General features: G+C 40.1%; 1 protein-coding gene across 2 annotated transcripts in view; it reads right to left on the reverse strand.

Annotated features, from left to right (window-relative positions):
* Positions 1–13,160, reverse strand: part of IDUA (alpha-L-iduronidase) — a 45,129-nt gene that overhangs the window by 5,073 nt on the left and 26,896 nt on the right. For both annotated transcript variants that reach the window (XM_084225965.1, XM_084225966.1), the window contains exons 3-12: positions 8,583–8,665; positions 7,885–7,992; positions 7,168–7,263; positions 6,410–6,612; positions 5,803–5,982; positions 3,855–4,071; positions 3,063–3,278; positions 2,335–2,456; positions 964–1,089; positions 291–367 (exon numbers count right to left, since the gene is read on the reverse strand). In XM_084225965.1, the coding sequence (XP_084082091.1) occupies positions 291–367; positions 964–1,089; positions 2,335–2,456; positions 3,063–3,278; positions 3,855–4,071; positions 5,803–5,982; positions 6,410–6,612; positions 7,168–7,263; positions 7,885–7,992; positions 8,583–8,665 (1,428 nt within the window). The remainder of the gene's footprint in view (positions 1–290; positions 368–963; positions 1,090–2,334; positions 2,457–3,062; positions 3,279–3,854; positions 4,072–5,802; positions 5,983–6,409; positions 6,613–7,167; positions 7,264–7,884; positions 7,993–8,582; positions 8,666–13,160) is intronic.

Consider the following 13,160-nt stretch of genomic DNA (forward strand, 5'->3'; position numbering starts at 1 on the left):
ACTTTTACCATAACTCTTCCTGTCTGCTATGCTGAATAGAATCCCCTTAGAAATGCCACTGAATGCTGGTGATCAACAGGCAGATTCCTTTGATCAGGCAGCAAATTAGGCAGGGTTGCTCTTCACAGTTTGTGCACACAGGTCCTACAGTTCATTTTTTCAGACAAATGCACCGTATCATCTATCAAGAAGCAACAATTAATTAATTTTTGAACTTGTTTTACTCTGTAGGGCTTGTGGAAACTTAGGGAGTAGTTATGTTGTATCAATTTTATTTTAAAGCTACTTACTTTGACTTAACACAGTTGTCATCCCACAGCACAATGACCTGCCCCTTTGTGAGAGGGATCAAACGAACACCAGTCACCTGTCCAAAGAAACAAGCCCACGTAAAAAAACTGTACAAACCAATCAGCCAGGTCAAATTTCTGATTTCTGTGTTCATCCTTCCTTACTAATTATTTCCTTTGATTTTTTTCCATTGAGATCAGGAGTAAGAACAAAATTCTTGGCTCTATAGCTTTTTGCAGCCTATGTCTCCCACTTGTCAACCCTGCAGAGGACCTTCAGAGGCTCTGGGGACCACTATGAACATGGGTGAGCAGCTACAGACATCTAATATGGCAGCCATGAATCCATTTCAGCTTTAGCTGTCAATTAACTTGTCAATCCTTGTACCATACCATGTGATTTTTAAAGAGATATGCACTTTTCAGTACTGTTTTACTAATTTCCCACCATGGGAACTTCCATTCATCTTAGTGATAGCTCCTATCAGTCACTATGTAACACTTAATCTTGAATTAAATCTTTGAGAGCCTTCCCATCAAAAGAGAGAAGAATGCTTTATTTACTAATTCTTACACTTTTAACAATAAATTAACTCAAATGGTCTTCTTCTAAGATTTAAGCCAGGAAGCAGTTTCAGTTTTGATGTATCTAATGGCAGAATACAACACATACTTGATCAGGAGCTGATCTGGGTCTTGCACAGATGTGGATAAGAAAGACTGAGGGAACGGGGAAGTCTTGCTTCAGCGTCAGGATGCCAGCTTCAGGAAATGGGAATGGACCTGTTACCAGTGGGTCCTGCAGAGCCAAAGAGTAGCGTTGTGAAAAATCTTTCCTTACAGCACCTAAAGACCAACTGTTAAACTAGTGTAAAGTGCTTGTGTATTTACTTTAGGACTCTAGATTTCCAATACAGTTGGTACTTCTAATGCTTGCAGGCATCAAAGTTCTCCACACTGGGAGACTCTATACTCACCTGTTTTCCAGCTCTTCAGGAAACAGAGGGTTTGTCCATCTCACAAATGGGGTTGATCAGAAATGCCCTTAGGCACAATCTGTCACTTCTGTAACCTCCAATGGATGCCTTTCAGGCTAGAGGTCTTTACAAACCATGACCCCATCTCTTCCCAGCATGCAGAGCAAGCTACTGCTAGCTACAACAACTACACAGCTGGTCTCTGGGGATAAGGCTGTACCAGATAGCCAAGAGCATCTAAAATCTTGCTGCTGCCCTTTTTAAGGAAGAGATGATGTCTCCTACAATATCCCACAGGCCTTAGCAATACTTAGTTGGGGTGACTGGGAAGAGAAGACACAGTACTGTTTACTGAAGTCAGAAAGCAAATACTGTCTGTGGGCCATGAAGGGGCTGAAGATGAGCTCTGTTTATAACCTGGGAGTCTGAATGCCTTGGGGAAACTTTGGGAGGGGGAGCTGAAGTGACAGGCTGCTCTCATATGCTCACAGGCAGTATGTAATCTCTGCATGGCTTTCATTCATAGGGATGAGAGGACTTCTCAGAGAAGACTTGACTCCTTAATTATCTCTATGGTGCATTCAGCACTAGTGAGCTTGAGGGAACTATCAGTCTCCCTGTGAGCCCCTCAGTCGTCTGAACTTGCACTAGGCAGTTTTCACCTCAGGGAGGTGTTTGTTTTCTAATATTAAGGGGGTTCATTTTAACTTTCTAATGCAGCAATTTCGCCATTCTGTATTATACAGAGGGCCATGTGACTTACTTGGGGAGATGGAACAAAAAGAGTCTCAAAGCCCACTGAGGATTCAGAGAGAAGGCAGAACTTCCCCAAGAGCAACAGTGCCTCCTTATTTTATGGGTAGACCCAGAGTGAAGAGGTTGTATAACAAACACGAAGGCATAAGTTATGCATGAGTTACACTTTTCTGCAGGACTGCAAGTGAATTTTTGTGTGTATATGAAAAGTCAGTGACTGTGGGCTAAGGAAATTTTTCTTAGAGGCCTGATTTGTTATCTTTTTCACAAGCACTTTACCCATACAACTTCAAGCAAACACATAATCCTACCTCGGCATCCCTTATTTGCTGGAACTGTTCTGGAGAAGGAAAGTCAGGGCTTCCTAGGTTCTTCCACTTCAGATAGGGATTGGTTTGGTTGTTATCCATGTAATATGTCACATACACCATCTCTGTAGGAGATGAGACAAACAAAACAAGTAAATTCTTTACTTGTATTTAAAGATTAATAAGAATACATTTAGCAGGTGTGTAAGTATGCCTTTTCAAAAGTGATTTCAGCACTTTGGAGCCTAACTTCCACTGGAAAGTCCCATGGCTAGCACTCTCATGAGGGCATACAATTTACATTTGCCAAGTTTACCTTTCAAATTATTACTTCCACAACCAGAACTAAAATCCTCTTTTTGCATGCATTTGTTGGGTAACTGCATCAGCTGTGCAATTGTGTGTTCATGTTGGCTGTCTTGGAGTCATCTCATTAAGGGAACTGCTGCCTGGCATTATCCAGCCAAGTAAATTGAGATCAGTAGTTTTCCAAAAAGGTAGCACTTGGCAGTTGCCATTAAAGGCAGCGTCAAAGTGTAAGCATAAGGAATGAACCTTTCAAAGAAGGACAGACACCGTTATATCTCAGAAAATCCAGGAGTGCACTAAAGATGACACAGGAAGTTAGGAAATGAAATTCACTTTTGTAATCTAAAGCAACTCAGTAGAAGTTTTCCAGCTGATATTCTGTCTTAAACTTAACATGAGCTGTCTACATGATATTTGTTTACCTCTTTCTTTAGGGAAGTGGGTGGCATTCACTATGACAGTGCTGATGTTGGATGAAGTCCTGTTGTCCTCACTTGAATACATCAGTACTGTAGCTTGCCAGCTGTCCGAGGGCTGTGTTTCACTTGGGGTGTGCACAGATGCCAGCACACCAACTGTGCTGTTTTGAACACTTTCATCTCCACGGATCTTCACTTCAGCAAAAATCTGCTTTTCTCCTTTAAAAAAAGTGACAACTGTAAGCATCACTGTTAGTCAGTCCTGTGTCAGAAGCTGCAGGGTCAAAGCATGCAAACAGACTGAGCATAGGTGAGCTATGTTCTACCTTATTCTACCAGTTACAGCTTACAGTCAGATTTATTTCACAACAGCAGAGTATGTACATACTACAGCAGTTTTTATGCTTAGCAGTTCAGCTAACAACATGTAAACAGGTGACAGTGAATGAAGTTCTCCCTGTAATATGCTGCATGAGTCTTCCAGCTACAAGGATTTCTTAAAGACACTTGCAGCCTGATGGGATGCACCCCTTGCATCACAAGAGAGAAGTACCAGTCAACAAAAAATGAGTAGTTGGTACACAGAGGGTTGGTACACAAAGCAGTAAGTTAAATCATACAGGTAACAGACTCACAGGAATTTCTTCTGAGCTGTCAATCTGTCTGAGGAAATGAAGTTTCGTTTTCTTAACACAGCTAGTAAACAGTGAGTAGGGGAACTCATGCTTTTATGAATAGCAAGATGGCTGGAACTATCTTAGGCAGGAGGGGTTACTGACGTGGTCTTTACCATACCTAGCAGTGCCAGCAAGCCCATGGCAGTCAGCACTGGTTTCCGCACCATCTGGACGTGAGGTGGCTTTGTGTTGTTCATCTGAAAACGTGCTGTCAGAGTTCGCTGGGTGAAGTAATGGGGGTAGTAGCTCAAGAAGGCATTGTCATTACTCAGCAACGAGTAGTTGATGGTGTTGTTGGCTTTGGAGATGAGCAGGTTCTGGTGCTGGATGATTACCTGCAAAGTCATAGAGAAAATGAACCTTCACCTTGGAGAAAAACCAGCAAACATGCAGTAGTCCCTGTATTTTTTTTTAAATCTTTACAGTATTCTGTAAAGAACTGTCCCTCTGCCTTTTAGAAAAGACTGAAGAAAATAACTGTTTATCATAAGTCTTGGAAAAACTGTACTTTAGGTAATATATTAATCACTGTAAAATCTGAAGTACCTGGATGGTTTTTCCAGTAGTAAGTCTGAAATTATTAATACTAGAGCTCTTCACATATAATGAACACATCTCCCTGTCTATTGCACTACAAATTATGCCTCTCTGTCTTGAATACTTAATTAGTAATCAGGATTTACAATCTGAATTAAATCTAAATGGTTCTCCAAACCTGAGTTACTTTGTACCCACTACATCAGTGTCTGTGAGCTGGTTCTGGATTCTGTTTCTCAATTAGTCATTTTTCCCACTTCATGTTAACTTGGAATTAATTCTTCTGGTGTTTCACTGGTTACTGTGCTGCTCTCCCAAAAACCATCCAAGTTCCCAAGTTCTCTGCTTATTAGATTGTGCCTGAGTATCAGAATTAAGCACAACTTCAGAAGGCTGACAACTGAACATTCTCACAATTGTCTCTCTGAAGGAGAACAGCTTCTATACAACCAAGTTAATTTTCCACTGGATGTGTCTTTCTTTTACCCTTTGTATCACCACATCTTTATAAACACTGCTACTTTGTCTTGCAATGTCTCTGCGATGCAGTCAATGACTTGTTGCCTTAGGCAAAGATGGCTTGTATATGCAGTCCAAAGGAACTGGAAACCTTTGTCTCCTCAGGAGCAGCTGAGAAGATGCATCTTTTATCTGGGTGACATACACGCTCTTGTGTTTGGGAATTATTCCTTTGCACAGGAGCACTTGGCCTCTATGTGCTGTTTAAGGTAGCGGCTCACAAAGCACCAGACCTGCAGTGGAAGTTATTGCTTTGCAGGGGAAGAGCTGAGCTTGCTCTGGGGCCAGGGTACAATTACTGCCGAGGCAAGAATGTTGAGCACTCTCTTCTCCTTCTGCTTTTCTGATCAACATCAGTAATTACTAGCTGTAATTAATAAGATCATGTGTATAGCCAGTATCCCAAACCAAAGAATGGACTATGCTGAGGGCTCAAGGCTCTTCTTTATTATACCTGATGTCTCTAGATGAGATAAAATTCTGAAGGAGCTGGGAAATAATTCTCACATACATGAGGTGACAACCAGCAGTACTAACACCAGAGCAGCAGTATTACATGGAAAGGGCATGTGTGGGAGTAATCTTATCAGACGGATCTAACTGGGGGACTGATTACATTCTCAGTCCTCTAGCACTTCTCTGTCAAGTTCTCAGTTTTGTTCTCGGTTGGATTTTTTTTTTTGTTTTGTTTTTTTAAGGAAAGATGAAGAAAACTAAAATTAAATAAATTTACAAATTATATCAAGTTACTAAAACCAATTAAATTAAATAAATAAAATTATATAAATAAATTAAATAAAAACCAATAAATTAAATAAATTTACAAATTATATCAAGTTACTAAAACCAGACTATTCAGGGAAACCCCCACTGTATCAGCAGGGAGATCTCCTTTCTTAGGATCTACTAGTCTGAGTAGCTGCTTAAAAATTAACTGTTAAGTCTACTTTTTCAACTGTAAAAACACATCAGGGGACACTACTGTGCCAAAACTACCAATGAACTCTTACCTTTACAACCATAGCTGCATAGGTCACATCAGCTCGCCAAAGCTGTGGAATGGACCATCCAACCATTGGATCTGCTTCATCATTATATATGGCAACAGAAGAAAAACTTGGAAACAGCTTCTGAATTTGTTGAACTGCTTCTACTTCTTGTTGCAAGATGTAGAGAGAATTCCCATCACCCTGCAACAATATTTCATATCTGCTTAGTGGTAATGAGAAAAAAGTGGTAAACATACAGACATAACCTAGAGTCATAAACATAAAACATATTCTGAAAACATATTCCTTGGTCACCAAGCTGCTGTGGACCAACAAAATTAGTATTTTTACCTCATCTACTAGAGCATGTGCTACTTGCATGAGCTCCTCCAAGAATATAAAAAGGAAAAGAAACAGACGAGCTGTTTCCCTTTGGAAATTAGGCAAAGACAAATTTGCTTTGAGTTAAAGTCCTGTAACTGAACATCTTCAAAGTTTTGCAAGGATAGGTAGCCTTGTTTCCTGCTATAGGCTGGACACTCATCATCAATTTTGTAAATCAGAATAAAACATAACTTTGATTGAACTGATTGAAAAAAATGGCTTTAAACTGAAATCTTGGACTAACCTTCTTATGGAGAGAGATGTAATCCAGCCTTACACCAGTCTCCCCTGTGAAGAAGTTGGTCCCATTGTAGCAATGACCCAGAAGACTCCAGCACATGGGTGACTTGGGTAAGGGATGGAAGGAATCCCCAGGCCCTCCAAATTTTAGAAAAGGACTGGCTGCTCTTAATCCTTCTGAACAAGCATCATAATAGTTGAGAAACCCTGAAATCCAAGCAGATGGATATATCAAAGATGGTAACTCAAAACAGAAACTGGATCTAAAACTAGAAGGAAATGTTATAACTCTGTTATTTGATTTATTTGCAAGGCCTCACAAATTGGGACTACCCTTTCCTATGCACTGACAACACAAGAAGACATCAAAACTTCACCTGCCTTTGCAAGGTTCTTCTAAAGGTCTTGTATGAGCATGTTTCCAAAGCATGTAGCTTCAGTGAGGAGTTTTCCTCTTACTCCACCCTTCTCCCCCTTACTGCTACTAACTGTACTTTACATACAATGAATGAACTGCATCTTCTCAGTGTAACTCCTGTTTTGTTTTTCTGTGCCACAACCTCTGATACCCAAGTACGGAATAAAGTGTAGCCAGTAACATGATCTTAGCAAAACAGATTTGATGTACCTGTCACATTCCTTATCACTGCTGTTGACCTTACTTCTTTGTCAGTACAACTTGTATCTCACTGTCATCCCTCTGCTCACCCCATACACCTGTCTCACTTCACCACACCGAGAAGTGCTCCAAAATATGCTCACCTTTTACTGTCATAGACACATTGTCGAAGTCGTGATGGTCTGGTTCATTCCACGTTTCAAAATTCCATTTAGCAACATGCTCCAATCCATACCTATCTGTAGGAGAGGCCTCATTTATCAGTGAGCTGCATATCCAGACAATACTATCAATAAATTACTTATACAGACAATACTATTAGTTCAGGCTGCAGATGAGGCTCAGCACCCAGAACTATCACTAGATCATTTCCCTCATTGTTGTAATAATGAGGGAAATATAATTTGTGAGTTTCAAAATGATCTCTCATTTTTGATGAAATGCAGCAATATTTGAAAAAAATGCAAGGTGAGAGGGAGACTTTCTTATTAGGGCACTTACAAAGCCTTCTTGTTAGAAATATTTGAAGCTGGCATAAAAGAAGTGTTCAGGTTATCATGCTCCAGTGAAGGCTGGTAGTTTACCACAACCACAACAATATAACAAGGTTAAAAGTCAGTCCTTCGAGTAGGCCAAATGTGCTACCCAGAACATTCTATTCATTCTGGATGTTGGCCATGGATCAGTAAAAAGAGGGACTATTATCCCATGGTCTCCATGGTCTGTTCTGACATGTTTGTTTTCTGGTTTTGTGTGGAGATCCAGGGTCTCGAAATTGATAACAATACACAGAACTTTTTGAAGTAGATAGAAAGAATTACAATAGAACAAATAACAAGGCTTTTCTTTCTTTAACTTACCTATGTATCTCCTTGCCAGAACAGTAATTAAGTTTCTCCACTGTACTACATGTTCTTTATCTTCAAAATCTAAAAAATATCCTGATGGATTTCCCATCAATTCAAATCCTAAAAAAGACATAAGAAATTGATCTCCTTTTTTTGTAAATGCTACCTCATTTTTATTAAGGAAGGGTTATCACATCATCTGAAACTTGTTAATGAAGAAGCATCATTAAATGGGTTCTCATCTTTTTCCACATGTTCCCACCAGAAATATTTCAGATTTGAAGTTGCTTACTTGTTACTTGTCAGTGACTATAGTAGTCAAAGCTAATAGTTGTCAACATAAATGCAGGGCTCAGAGGAAGCTTAAATCAGTGGATGTTTGCATAAATTTATGGGAAGTTATACCTGGAGTATCTGCTTCTCTGTCCCTTTTAGGTATATGTCAATGGGTACAATATTCTCTTCAAGAGATCTCATTTACAAGTAAAACCATCTGAAACTGCCTTCAAAGGCAACGCAAAACCAATTGTGTTGTCCTAATCACTATAATATCATTTTGCTCACACTGGGACATGATGTAAAGGCAAATAGGTAGATGATGAATCTTTTATCAAAACCAGGTCTGGAAAAGCTTTCTAAGAATGTTCTAAGGGTTGCACAATATGGATGAACAGATATACCAAGCTGTGCAGGCAGGGAGCTGCGCTTACCTGGAATCAGCTTATTTTCCCACAGCTGATCCATAAGGTTATCCAAAGCAGTAAAATCGTAGTTAATTTTGCCATCCACCACTCTGAAGAAAAAATGCAACAAAAAACACAAGTGTAAATATTATAACAAAGACAGGACTTTGATTAGTAGATAAGGAGTCAGATGGCTTCCTTCTCAAAATTTGCATAAGACTTGGGTTCTTGGAATGGTACACAACCTTCCTTCCTCTAAAGTAAAAGGTATTCACCATAAGCAAGTCATGCGTCTTAACTAATCCATGCCCTTTACCCATTGCAGCAGCAATAGAAGCAATATAATATTTGGGTCTGCTAACTGAATTCTGTTTTTTCACAAAATATTCGATTTTTAACTCTCTGCTGAAGTAAAATTTACATAGATTTTCTTTTTTTGCTTAAGCCGTTTATTCACTTTTCATTGGATTACCCACTGCTAGGCCAGCTCTTTTCACACTGCCTCATATGCAGTCTTTCTTAAAGTACTCCTAATCTGCAGTATATAATATAGATTACTTAGTAGCACTCCTTAGGGATTTAGGTTCAGATGAAAAATAACTTTGTATCTTTCGAAGAATGCTGAATTTATGCACAAAATGTCTGTAATTTTTACCTCATTGTAAGCATTTGCTTAATATTTCTCCTGTACTCCCAGGATCTCGGGCTGCAAATCTTTCATCCAGCTTTGAATAAATGCATTCAAAGACTGAGGACCCTATGATGCATTCCTTTGTATCAAGGAATCTTGCAGGAACACAGGTGCCAAAATGTGGACATGCACATGGACAGGAACACTGGAATTCTTTTATTCAAGGGATGAAAAATGGTATTTGCAATTTGTATGTGATACACTAGAAGATTTGCTTTAAATTCCTGAAAGGCTTTTTTTGCATCCAGTAGAAACAAATACAAGGTACTATGCAGGTCAATTTCCCACAACTTCTGAACTTATGGCCTGATTTAACTGAAATCTGAAAGGGATGGAGAAATTTTGCCAGTATGAAGTGCCAAATAAGAATTAACAATGAGCTTCTGTTGAGAACATTCTGTTAGTGTGACTTACTGCTTTCTCGCCTAAGAAACAGCCTTGGCCTGGTGGCCAAGTTCTGGCCTCAGTATGACCTGAGCAAAAGGCTTTTTAAGTACCCTTGACATAAGTCCAGCCCCGGTCACACAGCGGCACTGAGTGAAGCCTTGGCAACCCCTCTCAAAGCTGATTTCTCCAACCATGCCAGGGCACTACAACCAATTTTTCTGGTACAGTGCAGCCTGACCACTTCTCCTGAAGTCTTGCCTGCTCTTTACTAGGCACTTTGCCTTTGCTTGGGTGGAAAGCTATACAAGTGAACTACAGATGCAATGCTGCAGGTATGATGGAAGGGGGAGAGACAATCACAGTTCTTACAATTGATCGGTGCTAGCATAGCATGACAACCAAACAGCATTAGGCATGAGAAGGAAGCCATCAGCAGAGCTCTTAAATCAATGCTGGGCTCTGTGCTCAGAGTGACAACTTGCTTCTTTCTGTACTTCTCCATGCATTTCTGAGCCTCTTTGATGGAGGCTCTTTCTCTGTGCTTTCTTGTCAAGGAAAGGTTTTAGTGAAGAATCTGTAATAGCAGTTCCAAATTCTCAGAGAATTAAATAAGGGAACTGTGGAATATGAAGACAAATCTCTGACCAGGATCTAGAAGAGGAAGACAAGTCAGGCAAAGTAAATGTAACATACGCCATATCCACTATGCCAGCTCCACACGTTATGTGACAAAGCACACAGTCTTAGCACCAGCCTGGTCACACTTTTTCACCAAAGACCTGAAGCAGGCTTTTTGTTTTTAAAGTATGTCCCACCACCATGACAGAAACTGTCATGTATGCAGTCACTGATGGGCTTAGAGTTCCTGCCCAAGTCAAATGGTGCAGCTATAAAAGAAGCAAATAGCAGAAATAAATTTATTTGCTTAGGTACACTTAAAAGTATTTTAAAAGTCACTGTTGAACTAAAGAACAGCCATTTGGAACCTGGGTTTTTATTTTTTTGCTTAGACAGAGGTTTTAAAAAAAAGTCCTATTCCAAAGTTCAAAGACATTTCTTTTTTTTTGCTAAAACTAGCTCTGCTCCCTCAGATCCATTAACTATTTCCAGTTGTACCCAGTGTTCTATTGAATAATTTGCTTACATGCACACTTACAGTCAGTGTACATAAGAATTATTAACTACACTCTCTTGTAAAAAGTTAATAATGCCATACAGATAAAAGCAAAGAAACTAGGGTCTTCCTGGCTTCAGTCAAAGGTCTACACAACATTATTTGAATATATAACCATAAATAAGCATATAAAATATAACCATAAATAAAACCTTCTATTTGATGCCTGTACACTTAAGATCCCAGGACATTTACGTTTTTTCTGACTGCACCAATTAAGTAACACTTTTAAAACAGGATGCCACTGCCAACCATGACTGAGTGATGGTACACAAAATTTTTTGCTATGCATGTAGGTGTAGAGGCACTTCTTATGATCTTTGACTGACCTGTCACTTCATAAGAATCTCTTCTTCCTCCCAAGTGAAACAGACAATATGTTCCCATTAATAAAATTATTACTTGTCTGACAGGATTGACACTTGCTCAGATTTTGACCTTATCCTTACCTATACTACATTCCTGATGTGAGATCGATGCATTTTTTACATATACAGTACTGCTAGAATCTGGGCTGCATGGTTGCCTGCCATTAGTGGCTGGAAGCCATGCTGATTGTTGCACTTGAGGCACAGAAACTCTTAATATTTACAAATGTTCTGCATGGACAAGATTGGATCAGCTGCCAGGCCCTTGCCAGGAGTGCTCTGAAGACAATTTTAGGACACTGTTACGGGCACATGACAAGGTAAATCCATGGTGGAGGATAAATCCTTGGCCAAAGCTGTTCAAAGCATCTTTCTGCATCTAAACTGTTGGTGGAACATCATGTACCTATGATTGGGGTCTTGGTTGCAAGCTCACAGAATTTCACAATCTATTTCTTGCCTGCTCCTCTTTCAGTCTTTCTGTCATGGTTTCTAGACACCACTGCCGTCATTTACAAACACTCAGCAGGTTATGTACTCATCATTTCATCTGAGTGCTTGCAAAACCATGATTGTTTATTGTTTGTTGTCAGGTATTTTGAATGTCAAGCAGCAATCACTGTCCTGTGTGTGCATGGCGTTCAACCGCTCCTCAGATGGGATTTTTCCAGGAAGCTTGTCAGATAGACCTTCTTCATCTTCAGTCATTATAAACAACTAAACTAGAGCACATTTACTGGCATCCTGGCACCAATGCTCATAGAAATATCAGGCCTGAGGCTGCTATATTCAGAGACTGTTGCCTGCTGGTGAGGAACCTTTTTAGTCTGTATCATGGTCTCAGTTCAGACTCATGTGCTGCCTCTTGGGAGCAACAATCATGCTGTGAATATGAAGAGCAGTGATGAGTACAGAGAGGTGTCTGCTGGTTGTCACAAAATCTGGTTGCTCCCTTCCTTGGAAAGGTTTGCTTCATGGGCAATTTTTTGCTGAATCAAAGGCTACAGGCCCATCTTAACAGCTTTCCAATATGTCTTATTACTGAAGTAAAGTTTTTTCAAGTATGGAGAGAAATTCTTTTCAGACGCCTAGGTAGCACTGGACAGCTAGCCAAAGTGTTGTTAAATACTCACGTTGTGCTTCTTATCCATGCCACTTTCAGCCTACTCTCATTCACAAACTTAATCTCTTGGGAAGGCAGAGGCAAGATAGCTTTAGCTGACCTTCCATCCCAGCCAGATTGCTCCAGCTAGCACAGCTGCAGATATTACTCCTTAGCCTACAGCTATTGCTTCCCTCCTGTGCCGAGCATCTGTTGCTTCTCTTCTGCCCTGCACTGATCCTGTCCAGGAATATAGCTGCATGTCCTGGAAAATATGTGCATACACAGACATTGGACCAAATATCTTATCTACAGAAAAGAGAGAACAAAAACCACAGGCAGGGAGTGTTTCCATTCCAGGTGATCTTCAGTCAAGTACTGAATCTCTGATAACACGTCAAGCTAACTTTATCAGACTTTATCGTAATGTACTGAATTAAATCTCCTGGGACAGGAAGACTTGTGGCTGACCCCTGTCAGTAGGTCATAACCTAGGAATAAAAATGTACCATGTAGGGTAACCATCAGCAGAGATACTCCATTGAAGAGAACCTAGGATTAAGGATGGCTGGAAAATACCAATATACTAGAATAGCACTCATCCTCATCCTGACATTCTCATTCAGCTAAGTGTGGTCTCCCTTTTGTGTTTCTGGTAAACTCAGCTACCACACACACCAAAAACTGACATAATCTGGCTTGCTTTCATCAGTATCTGAGAACAGCCTCTCTTTGGGCAGATTTGCCAAAATGGCTGGCTAACATCACTCCCACATCAGTATAGCCTGCTGACATCCTCACTTGGAGCTTCTGCTTGGAAAGATTGCTCATCTAGTGGCAAATGTAGTCAAGAAGCAGGGACAGAAAACTGGCACAAGGTGTT

The sequence above is a fragment of the Fringilla coelebs genome (assembly GCF_963513975.1).
Source record: "Fringilla coelebs genome assembly, chromosome: Z".
NCBI lineage: Eukaryota > Metazoa > Chordata > Aves > Passeriformes > Fringillidae > Fringilla > Fringilla coelebs.